The sequence below is a fragment of the Patagioenas fasciata genome, chromosome 18 (assembly GCF_037038585.1).
Source record: "Patagioenas fasciata isolate bPatFas1 chromosome 18, bPatFas1.hap1, whole genome shotgun sequence".
Classification (NCBI taxonomy): domain Eukaryota; kingdom Metazoa; phylum Chordata; class Aves; order Columbiformes; family Columbidae; genus Patagioenas; species Patagioenas fasciata.
The window spans coordinates 14452901-14465274 of record NC_092537.1 but is presented as its reverse complement, the minus strand read 5'-3'; the positions used below and the strand labels follow the sequence as shown (position 1 = coordinate 14465274).

Genomic DNA, 12374 nt, shown 5'->3' with positions numbered 1-12374 from the left:
GGCACCTCCCAGCAAACAAGTTTCTGCTCATGTTCAGATGGAGCCTCCTGTGCTTCAGTCTGTGCCCGTTGCCCCTCACCCTGGTGCTGGGCACCACTGAACAGAGTCTGCTCCATCCTCTGACACCCACCCTGAGATATTGATCCATTGATCAGATCCCTCTCAGCTTCTCTTCTCCAGCTCAACAGCCCCAGCTCTCTCAGTGTCTCCTCAGCACAAAGATGCTCCAGACCCCTCAGCATCTTTGTAGCCTGTAGGCTGGTGCTGCTTTAGTTTGAAAGCAGTTCAGTTTCAGACTACAGAGGGTTCAGTGGTTTCAGCATTTCAGTCCCGGTGGTTGCGGGGCGGCGCTGGGCCTGCAGGAGCAGAGCGGGCGCGCTGGTCTTCAGCAGCACCTGGGGTTTTGGGTCACAGCCCCTGCGCGGCAGCAGGGACACGGCTGGTCCTGCCATAGCTGCCTAATCCACACTGAGTTGTAACTACCGCAGCGCTTATTTCACAGAAGTGAAAGTAGGTCAAGTAGTTTCAGTGTCAACATCAGCTCTTCTCTTCCCTCCTTACTGTTGTGATAACAGAAGCACAGTTTTATCTTCTTTTTTTCCCTTTTATTTCTAGATGCTGCATGCCCTAGCGAGGTCAGCGGTGTACGTGCTCGTGTGCAGACTGGTTGTAAATCTTGGTGTGTGGAGATTTTGAAAGTTTCCAGGACACCAGAATACCCTGATCTTCTCTGAAGGGTCAGAGAGAATGGGAGGGCACAGCTCCATTCATGTTGGGCTTTTCAATAACATTTGAATCTCTTGGTGTGTTTTTCAGAGTACTTTAAGACCTATGTGTCTGTGCTTTACCATTTAATCTGTTAAATTCTGTGAGCCGTTCTAAAACTCGTATTTCATGCTTTACAGAGAAGGTGTGATGCGTTGCCACCTCTGAGCCTTCAGAAGGTCTGATTATCTACACGCAACAGTAACCTGTTGTGGTTAAGAAGTCCAGGGTGTTGCAAAAAGATGGGCTCAGTTTCCAAGCAGTGTATTTCAGATAGCAAAGTGTTACAATTACACAAAAAATTTACAAACAGTTTAATGAGTTACCAGGCTTTAGTCACCTTTTAATAATAGTTTGCAACTCCATGCCCCACCCTTTCAAGTGGTTTCATTCATTGGTGGTTTGTGGTTGCAGTGATTTCAAATTGGGTCCATCTTTTTGAAACACCCTGTACAGATGAGATCCAGAATTACATTTGGGAACTGGGAGGTGCCAAAACTTCTCCCGTCCTCCTTCCAACAATGAACAGTCTTTAGGTCTTGAGCCCTTGGAGCAAAATTATCTTGTGGCCCCTGTGTATTAACTGCGTCCCAAGGTGCCCCAGGGACCCAGCGAGCTGTGCATGTTGCTGCTGTCCCGCCAAAGAGGGGACACGGAGCGTCCCATATCTGAACCCATCAGTTTGGAAAACATGCTCTGGTAACCTATGAGATGGTACCGATTTCAGGTAAAGCTTATTGAGGGAGCAGGAGATGCTGTTGATCATCTTTATATAACATCTGGGATCGCGGACCGCCCTCGTGGCCTTTCTCCTTTAGCTTTTTTTCTTCTCGACCCATGAATCTGCCTTTCTGAGCTGGGGATCGACCTGAGCTCGGCAGGAGCAACAGTGTCCTGTGCTCTTTGTCTTCGGGACTGGTGTCCTGGGATGTGGGTGAGGTCCTGAGGATGAAGAGGAGCCTGTGTCCCCACCTGCCCTCTTTGAGCAAATCACTGCCTTAATATGCAAACCCTGCTGGTGTTCAGAGAGGAAAATGGGATGAAGCAGATTATTACGTGTAATGTCTCTGGATATATATGTGTGTGCACAGAGGTTTGGCCTCTACCCTTTTTTTGATAAATACGTTGTTCAATAATTATTTATAACAAACAGGTTAGGACACGGCTTACACATCGGTCTGAGCTTGGTGCCTGAGTGGTCTCTGCTCTGTTGTACAGATGTTGTATGTGATTTCTGACCCTAAGTGCCTGTCACTGTTGGACTCCAATTAATCTGAGATGGTCAGGCACAGACCTTTCTGGTTGTGTGGCATACAGAAATGTCAGAAAGGGTTTCATATGGACCACCACTGTTCCTGTCTGTGATTTAAGTTGGACTCGAACCCTCCATTTCCAGATGAGGACGTTGTAAACCACAGTTCTGCAGGAAACCCCAGTGCGCAGCTGCCGTTGCCAGCCGTAGGAACAAGCCGCTCACTGCTGTGCTGTGTTCTCAGCATCTCAGGGGATCATCAGAACAGGAGCACATCCTTTATCTCTTCAGATGTTAATCACCAACTCATAGTCAATTATCTTGCATTTTACCCCGGCTGCAGAGAAGTGAGCCAACTCTTCTGCTTTGTGGGTTCAGACTGAAGGAATCCGTCACCCCTTTTGTCATCTGTACACATTGAGAAACAGAGAGGCTGCAGATTTGGAGACTGCTTTGCCCCACAGGTCATTGTCAACGACTTCTGGCTTTGTCCTTTGCATAAACAAGTGACTTCTAACATGTACCGTGGAGGACATCTGGACTGAATGAACAGACCGCACCCAAGAAAAACAGCCCCTGGAGAAGGAGCTCGTGGGACGGATGTTGTGGTGGACGGGGTGGATGTGGTGGAGGTGGGGGTTGGCCTGCGGGGCTGACGTGGTTTTGCCATTCTGCTTCTCTGAGGAACTGACTTCTGGAAAGGACTTAAATTAACTGGGTTCACGGTACATTGCATCGGTGAAAACTGCAGACATCATCTTGGAGATGCAGGTGGATGTCCTTGCCTCCCGTCATGAAGGTCCATCCATTTTGGGAAACCTCAGAAAAGTGAGAGCAAATGGCCAAGCCAGTCTGCAGTACATTATGGCGACCCTAAACAGCCTTCTCTTTGAGCCCGTTTTAATTCTTTCTTTTGTAAAATGTGCTTGACGTAAATCTGGATGAGCAGTTGGTCCTTCATGCGTGACGTGACCGATGCCGTTGCAGAGACCAGCGTGACCTGTTGGAAGGGGTTGTTCCAAAGAGCCCTGGGGCAGCAGCGGGAGCGCGGTCTCCTCTCTGAGGAGTGGGGGCGCTGCTCTATAGTCCAGCTGAGTTTCTTCTGTCTCTCTGTTCTAGGTGGGTATTTCATACCAGTGAAAGTTGGGAAAGGTGATTTTCTTGGGCCACTGGCCTAACTCCTTACAGCATCCGTAGTGCAGAAAACTGTGCCCTAGGCAGCCGTCTGGGCCGAGAACAGCGTGAACACCTCACCACGGTGGAGCACGGTGACCTTCAACAGGCAGCTGCTTTCACTGGCCTGTGGGAGTCTTCTCTCTTAGAGAAGGGACACTTTACAAATACAGGTCACCTTTGGTCTGCGTAGCCTTGCTATGAGCTCTTTTCTGGTCACCATGCTTGTGACAGCCGCGTGTCTCTGGAAAAGCAATCCCTGCCTTGCAGTTCGGTAATGCTTTGTCTCCCATCTGTCCTTGTCTGCCATGGGAAGAAAAATGCTGCCAGGTGCATTCATGGCACTGAGTGGCAGGTTATTTAAGGCTGTGATACAGCCCAAAGTGGTCTATTTTTTTTTTTTTTTTGGTGTTGTTTTGTTTTTGTTTTGTTTGTTTAATCCCAAATAGAAAATAAATCCCAAAGGAGAAGTTGGAGAGCTTTTAGCTTTCACAGGCTAGGGCTGGAACTTTCCGACATACAGAAGTTTCAATTAGAAAAATTGCTTGTTAGAGTAGTTGCAACAAGAATGTTTAATCCAGTGCTGTCTGTTATCTGCCTCCCTCGAGTGTTTCCAGCACTGAGCTGAGCAAACCCATCAGCTGGCATTGCTGACTGTTGGTAGCTGGCTGCCTCAGTCATTGTACGTGTGTCCCGGTGCTCGTTTTCCATGTGTCCCCATGAAGGGCTGAGCGGGGGCCCATCCAGCCTGAGCTACTCGAACCGTTCAGAGGTCACAGTTCCTCATGGTGGGAAAGGAGATTTCCAGAGCCGGACAGCTTGAGGGACTCGCGGATCCAGAACCAAACTGACTTCTGTTCCTGGGAAGTCCGGTCACACAGAGGGGTAATTGACCTTCATTGATCTGTCGGTTGCGTGGCTCTGGAGGTACAGGAAAGGATGTAGTTGTGCGAGACATGCAAACCTGTTCATTCAGAGAGGGGATAAGGTGGATGGCGAGCTCACCCGAGAGACATCCCCAGTGCTGGTCTGGGGGTTCGGGATGGAAGCTTGATTTAAAAAAACCAAAAAATTGAAGTTCTACTTTAGAGACCACAAGAAAAAGAGAGCGGTGATGGTCAGTGCACGTTGGGGAAACAGCTTGTCACCAGCGTGCCAGTGGTTGGTTAGTAAGTTGAATGTAGTTACTCGTGTTCCTAATCATAGTGAGAATATAGTTGGAAATAATAATTGCCATTGCTGTAAGAAAACAGATTTCTCACAGCGTTAAACTACAGCTCGAATCATCAGATGCTGCATTGCTCCCGGGAAGGGGAGGCTGCTTAGGTGAAATTTGGCAGACAAATATGCTATATAGCTCAGTAATTTCTGACGCGAGGCACTCATGTTGGTGTGACAAGCTGAGTGTTGTGTCGTACGTTATTGTGTTGTGTGATAGCAGCACCGCGTTTTCCTGTCGTTTTTACAACTTCTCCTGGCTGGAGTGACACACGAGCAACCCTGGGCAGTAATCACAGTGTCCCGTTGGGTTTCCAAAGGAGAAAAGCGGATCTCATCCAGAAGCTGTCCAGCAGGCTACAGTATGCTCCGCTCTCTCTTGACCATTGGCATATGCTTTCTGTACCCACAAAAATGGCATCTACTTCAGTGATGGAATTTGTCTCAGAAATAGTGTGGTTCCATTGAGTTACTTTTGTGTAATAATAATGATATTGCATCTCAGTATCATTTTGCAAAGGATTTCAAGTACAAATCGGGAGTTCTTTTATTGCTGCTCACGACTGTGCCCGTGTCCCGGTGTCCTGCTCTCTCCGGTGGCTCAGGAGATGGGCTGCTTCGGAACAGGAGTCAGCATTCTCAGGAGGGTTATTTAAATTACTTAGCTCAGAGTTTTCTGGTATTATTCTGAAATGCTTGAATGCAGTGTAAGTTTGAATACTCAGCTGTGATGGGTTCAGCGAATGTGCTGCAGTCTGGCCCAGGTCCAAATCAAAATGGGTTTGAGATTAATGCGCTCAGTTAAATTGGGTACAGGCTCCACCGCAGTGAATTGAGAGGTTTCCTCCGTGTCAAGGGCAGGATTAATCAAAATCCGGTGTAACTAAGCAGTTTGCCAGGGGAGTTTAACATGGAATATCGATATTTTACAAGCCTCAACCAAACCACACTGAGGTCAGGGAGGCTCTGCAGCCTCGGCAGCGGGCTGGACCGAGCCTCGGGGCTGTGGAAGGGGCCGCGCCATCTTCCGCACATTGCTCGTGTTGTTGAAGTTTTGGAGAAGCATGGAAAAGCAGAGCAATGCTGGGGAGACTCTGCCACTTAGTCACGGTGGGAAAGAGCAAGTGTGCTTTTGCTTTCAGTCTGAGTGGGAAAGAGGTGCAAAACTAAATAATTCTCCTTCTTTGACACGTATTCTGTATCTCTTCATGTCTGGGAATCTGTTATTAAACATATCTACACCTTAGGTTAGAGCAAAACCAGTGTAATTCTGCCGCTCTTGCCAGGACACTGTTGCCCATAAACTTATTGGAAGCAGAGATTTCTTCTCACAAGAATCTGGAAGATTTGTGAGAGCACCAACGTTTTCAGCCCCCTAGAAGAAACATAGAACATTTCTTTCGGAGACTGCAGTGAAATTTAAACTAGGATTGCAGTTTTATTAGTTTTGACCTGCAAGGTCTGAAAACTGTTCTGTAAGTAACGTAGACACTGAGATAGAAGCATGCCAGCCTCTAGAGGCTATCCGGAAGTCTTGCTAGAAGCGCGTTAGCCAAAGCCGTAAGCCACGTTTCTGTTCTGAAGTTACGAACAGTGCGCAGTGTTACTAGAACCCCGCAGTTTGCGTGGAGGGTTTGGAGTTAGGGTTTATATTTTAGCGTCCCTTTGGCTGATTGTCCACAAATCAGTTTCTAAAATCCCATTGTGTTGCGCAGCTTTTTTACTGAACCCGTGGACAAGTACAATGTGTTTTCATGAACCGTGGTGTAAACAGGAGCTTGAAGAGTGGATGTGCTAGCAGAACCCAGCACCAGGCAGCTTGCGAAGCACCACTGGTTTTCTTGGACCTTTTTGACTCTGCACATTTGTTTTATTTGTGTCAACTGTTATGTCAAATACCTCAGGTTCTTTGAGTCCTGCACACCTCCTGACAAGTAAAATAAAGAGGTGACAGGTACCTACTGCAGCATCTTTCTGGCCTTGTCTTGTGTCTGGGAACTTTTTGCTTCAAAAAGTCGCAAACCTTCCTCTGCTTTTTCCAGTGGTCCTTCTGTTTCATGCCGAGGACACGATTGTTTCCCAGAGTTGTGGCATCCGGGCAGCTGGGTGCTGGCAGCGGGACTCAGGGAACCATGGCGGCTCAGCCGAGAGCTCCCGATGGCTCTCCCGGGGGGTCATGGAGCTGCGGGAGCTCGAGTCCCGCATGCGTGTCCCAGGCCGGACAGGGCCGTGGTGCCTGCCCCCGCCTGCCCCTGCCACGCTGCACCCACGGCCGTTTCCATTGCGGACAAAGGGCCGCTGTTGGGGGGTTGTTGTCTTGCTGGGTGCTCCCGAGCCCCGGGAGAGCGGCTGTGACGAGCACAGCGACCAGCTGCAGTGGGACCGGCACACCGGGGCCTTTCGGTGTGCTGATCCCAGTGGCCTCCTCAGCCTGTCATCTCTCTCTCTCTTTTTTCCAGCACTTTTAAGACTTCTCAAAAGCAAGATGAAGAGTTGGAAACTCAGTTCCTGGACATCAGGAGCCAGAGTTCCCAATGAGCATTTGAAAATTCTACTTGTAACTGTCTGAGAACTATCTAGTACTCTTTGGCTATTTATTTGTTTTTCAGTCATACATTAAGCCCCAGAAGTCCATTTTATGCATCCTGACCACCTGGAGAAAATATACCCGATTTTGCCCACTGTTCCCAGCCTTAGACACATTTGGTTTCTACAGCTTAAAACCGAAATGGTATGAGGAGACAGATGTCTGATCACATTTGTGCAAAGTGATGAGCACCGAACACAGGGACTGAAGTCTGAGCGGCTGCCGGAGCAGGGACAGGGCGCTTATCACTTCTCAGCGTCACTGGACGCTGTTCACGTGGTTGCCCTTCTGTGGTCTGAAGCGAGCTGTTGTACGTTCAGTGCAACAGGGTGTAGTGCGGGCTTTCGGCTTTTTTGTGTTTTGGGAGCTTATCTGCCCAGTAGATTTACATCCTCATGTAGCCGCAGCAGTGCCAATCTAGTAACAGTTGTGCTGCATTGATGATTTATTTCTTCTTATTACCTGACTCAGTTTTACATCGGAAATTTCCCATGTTATTTCAATACAGAGAGTCTGTGTTCTAGATTTGCATTCTTGGCATGGAAATCCTTTGGGATTTTGATTTAGCTGGAAAAATTCCTGATATAAAGCATGTTATTTGATGCTAAAAGTAATCGTTGTGTTCTAGTTACTGACTCAAGATAGGCCATGCTGCTTAAAGGAAAACTGCATTACTAACTTGTGACAAATTAGCTGAATGAGCAATGTCTACATCAAAGTGACTGTCGCTCTGTCAAACTTGTCATTTGATTATTTGACATCCCCTGGGTTTTTGAAATGGAGGCCAGCGGGAGCAGTCGTTGCGTTCCGAGGCACCGTGAGCACAGGGAGGCGATGGGGCGGGTACCGGAGGCGATGGGGCGGGTGGTGGCGGCGATGGGGCGGGTGGCGGCGGCGATGGGGCGGGTGGCGGCGGCTCGTCCCCATCCAGCCCCAGCTCGGCTCCAGCAGGGCGCAGCTGGGGACAAACAGGCGCCGTGTGTCACGAGGACGTGATGAATTCAGACTTGCTTTCTCCTCTAATGTAGGGTAAGAAAAGCGGAGTTTCTTGGGGAGAAAAACGGACAGAGGGAAGAGCAGAAATGGGTTTATTTGGGCTTTATTTGAATAAACCACATCAACTTTTAATTTTTTCAACTCTTTGAGGACTTCAATATGAAATAGTGTTTTGAAACAAGGAATGGAAAGGGTTTGCTCAGAAAATGCAATCTCACATTTCGCCCTCCTGGTGACACCTTTGTGGCTTTTTGTTGCCGTCTCTTTGAAGCAGCCCCGGTGCTGTGTGTCTGCTGGCAGGGCAGGCAGGACGTGCCTGTTCGCCGGTGCTGTCTGGGCATGGTGCTTGTCACCTATGTTGTACCATCAAAAAACCCCTCTTTTTATGGTACTGACAAAATAGGGTGGTCAAGCAGTTAGATTTACGCATCTTCCAACACAGGCTACTCGCAGGACAGCTGGAAAGGCTGGAGGTCACGTTTCTTTTCCTTTCATTTTTTTAGTTTCTTTTTTTCTTCTGTTATTTTCTTATTTGTCATTTTACTGCCTTATTTTCATTCCTTGCCTTTTAGTAAGCAACTTCCATGGAGAGCCCCCTCAGTGCAGTGTGTTATTACGCACAGAAGCTCGAAGATAAGCAGGAGTGCTAAGGAAGGGCTGCCACCCCTGCTGTGTCCTCGTGTCTGCGCTGTGTTGTAGCACATCAGTAGGTTCTCCGAATTATCGCCGGGGCAGTGGAGGGACCGCGTGTGGAGCAGCGGGTTGGAAACCTCCAGCTGGGCAGGTTGGAGAGCAGGAAGGCGCAGAGCTGGGACGGGAGGGTGAGCGAGGTTCTTCCTGCAGCGGGTCAGGGGTTCAGGACGCGCAGCTGCTCCAAGCCCGGAAAGCGCTGAACTGAAGTGTCACAGAGACGCTGGGCTGCAGCAGAGGAGCCATGGGAACTGTAGCTGCTCCAGTGAGTTGACCTTTGGAGCTGACCTCAATGCCCTCGCAAAACCCAGGTGCCGGATACAACCTGGTGGAGGTCGTGGCCGGGTCCACCACCGCACCCCCAGGGGAGCGTTAGCAACTGCTGGTTGACAAACGGTTGCGCTTGTCAACGTGGAGTCGGCTGTAACGTGTTTATTTCTCTGGCTGATAAACTCCATGAGCTTTATGCGTTTGGTCAAATGCTTCCTGTGTGTTCTGCTTGTTCGGCTGGACCCTGGGTGAGCGAGTGGTGACTCGATCAAACGCCCGAGAGAAGTGATCGGAATCTCCCTTGTACCCAGGGTGGGCACAAGTACCTGTTTGCTTTAATATCTGCGCAACAATGGCGTGCCCTGCAGTGGGAGCGGTCTTTAGTGCTGTTAATGCCCCTTGAAGTGGGGAACTCAGGCTTTTGGCTTACTTTACAACCCAAGAAGTGTGAATCAGCTGATCAATTAATGAAAACCTGAAAATTTGCATGGCATTTTGAGATGAAAAGTGTTGAAAATACTTGTGCATTTCCTACTAATTCAGTGATAGCATTGCTGCATTTAAACACATAATTGGGGGCACCTTAGGACAACGTGGAACTCTTCTCTCCTCCAAATTTTGGGCGTTATTCTGCTTCTTACCTGGGCAAATCCTGGTGGCTTTGGTAGGATTGATGTTCAACCAAGAACCTTAACATAGGCGTTTGGTAAAGACACACTTGAACAGTCAGGTTTTGTTTTCATATGTCACAAGAAGCTTGTGTTGTTTTTTATAAATATGAATTATTGGCTCTTCATTTTGTTTTGGATAAATTGAATGATTACCTAATTTATTTATTTTGATTAATTGCAGTTTTACGTTCAGAGCAAACTCTTTCTGGAGCCCCCTGGCTGGCGCAGGCGGCCCTGCCCGTGGTGCAGCCGCAGGGGCGGGCGGGGGGCGCGGGGGCACAGCAGCAGCTTTGGGGAGATGGGGCGGGGAGGGCTCTTCAGGCTCGGTTCTGCATGTTACCAGGTCCTGCTTGAAGCCTGATGTATTTTGTGCAAATCAGAAAGAACTGTGTAAATGAGTGATTAGAATGACTCTGCTTGATGAGACACATTGAATTTTACACCGCAGCTGGAGAAACTTGATTGAAGCTGCGGGCAAGTGTATGTCATTTCTGATTTAACATTTTCCCTCACCCCTGCACCCCCTACCCCAACCAAAACCCTTTGTGGAGTCAGATTGTTACTGTAGCCTTTGTGAACCCCTCTCTTCTAATGTTTAATCAAGTGCTGAAAAGAGAAATTTACAGACTATTTAAAATGTGGAAAAATTGCTTCCCAATATTTTTGACAGAGAGAGACTGAGAACACACAGCATTGAATCATCAGGAAAATTGAAGATTTCCCCTGAACAACATTGGGATTTTACAGCAGAGGACTTGAAAGACCTTGGAGAAATTGGACGAGGCGCTTATGGTTCTGTCAACAAAATGGTCCACAAACCAAGTGGGCAAATTATGGCAGTTAAAGTAGGTGATGCCCATACTTACATTTGTACTTCAGTCAATTAGGGATGAAATGCGATGGAGAATTAATGTTCCTCCGTCTAGCACCCATCTACTGCTCTTTTCTATTTATTTCCAGTGTAAAGGCTGCTATTTGCTGAAAACGCATTGTATCGTGGGCATATTGTGATTTGTGAAGCTCTCGTAATTGCTTGTGCCCTTTTGAAAATGTATATCGGAAACCTGCTGTTTGAGGGGATCACATGTCTCTGGAGATGGATAATGGGCCGTGGGATGTTCACCTCTGGGTCACTGGTTCAGATACAGCCTGGGTTGGTGGTAGGGACACGGTGACAGTTCACAGCTTCCTGCTGTCTGCTGTGACTTAAAATTTGGTGCAGCCTCACCAGGAGCTGGAATGGAGTGGACGTCTCCTCGGGAGCGTTTTGCGCTTTCCGATGTTTGGTGGCGAGTCTTTGCTTTGTGCTTACCGTGCCAGGCCTGCTCTGGAGATGGAAACTGCAGCAGTTTTCTGAACTGTCTATTTTCTGCCTTATGCTACCCAAAAACTCACCTGGCAACCAGAGCTAATACGCAGCCTCATTTCCCAGCAGGGTGACGCGGCGGTGTTTGTCGTGGCACGGCGGCGCTGCCCGCGGGCGTCTGCGAGGAGCCCTGGAGCTGGGGGAGGCGGGCAGCAGCCGTTCCCCCTCTCTCTTCTCCTTTCCTTCGCTTGCTGCTGGCTGGTAGCTGGTGACATTGGTCTTTAACCGTCAGTGCTCCCGCCAGAGAGTCAGGTGAGCTGTGTAGGAGTCTGGGTTGCCTCTTTTCCAGCTCTTTGTTTCCTTTGGAGTATTCCCTGGTCTGATCTGGAAATGTTCACTTCTGCTGGTCTCACGTGCCGAGTAGACATGTCTCAGCCTCAGCTCTAGCTGCTGTGAATATGATTCATACTTGTCTATAGTGTGTCAGGTTACCGGAGTAACTCTTCCAGTAACTACCGATTTCCTCACAGCAGTGGGATCCCCGGCCAGGCCTCTGAGTGTTCTGAGTATTTCAGCCTGGTTTTGAATCCCTAAAAGTCTCCAGTGTAGCTAAAGGCTACTTGTAGCTAAAGGCTTGTTTCTCTGAGTTGCCTTTGGTGGAACTCATAGATGGAGTTTGCAGATGATGGGTTAAAAACTGCTGATGTAGTGAAATGATGCCTGGACACCCCCAGCTTCTCAAACCCAGGGTGTGTGACCTGGGTAACTGTAGTTTTGCTCCTATAATCACGATAGCCATGGGTAAGAAGAAAGCATCCGTATAGCTGAGCGGCTTTGTTACAGAAGCTCTGCAGCGGGTGCAGCTGTGCTGAGATTGCTTTGTTGGATCAGGCAGCTTCATCTGCTGGCACAGAAATTCTGCTGTCCCAGGCTGTGTTTGCTCAAGGGCTGTTCAGCATTGCAGGATAATCTTGTTGGTGTTGAGGGTCTGTGATGCAGGTACAGCTCCCACCTGGGTGGCAGGAGGCACCAGTGCCATACTCTTGAAGTGCACAGATGACTTGCATGGCCTGTTGGATGGGCTTTGCCAAGGGAGGAGAGGTGGTCTGAGCCGGGGGGGTGCTGGGCTTGGGGGCTCACTTTTGAACAAACACAACCCGAAATGTCAAAGTTGTGGGCTGAGGTGGTACTGCCTTCATTTCTCTGAACCCACTCCCCGCGGGTGGGCATGGCCGGGCCTGCAGGAGGAGGAGGCTGGATGGTCTGAGCACCACATCAGTTCTAAAACTGAGCAAATGAGACCTGTGGGTGGAAGAGTAAGCAAGGTCTCCAAGGCAGCAGCAGCTATTCCACAGCTTGGATGGGGCAGTTATTGGAGATGAGATTTCAGGACAGGGCTGAGCCTGGACCAGCAACTAGTTCATTCCAAACTACTCCTCAGGTTGC

At 48.9% G+C, this 12374-nt stretch overlaps 1 protein-coding gene across 2 annotated transcripts in view; it reads left to right on the top strand.

Moving 5' to 3' along the window:
* The window catches only part of MAP2K4 (mitogen-activated protein kinase kinase 4), a 93632-nt gene that overhangs the window by 39268 nt on the left and 41990 nt on the right, over positions 1 to 12374 (top strand). For both annotated transcript variants that reach the window (XM_065852231.2, XM_071816641.1), the window contains exon 3: positions 10293 to 10467. In XM_065852231.2, the coding sequence (XP_065708303.1) occupies positions 10293 to 10467 (175 nt within the window). The remainder of the gene's footprint in view (positions 1 to 10292; positions 10468 to 12374) is intronic.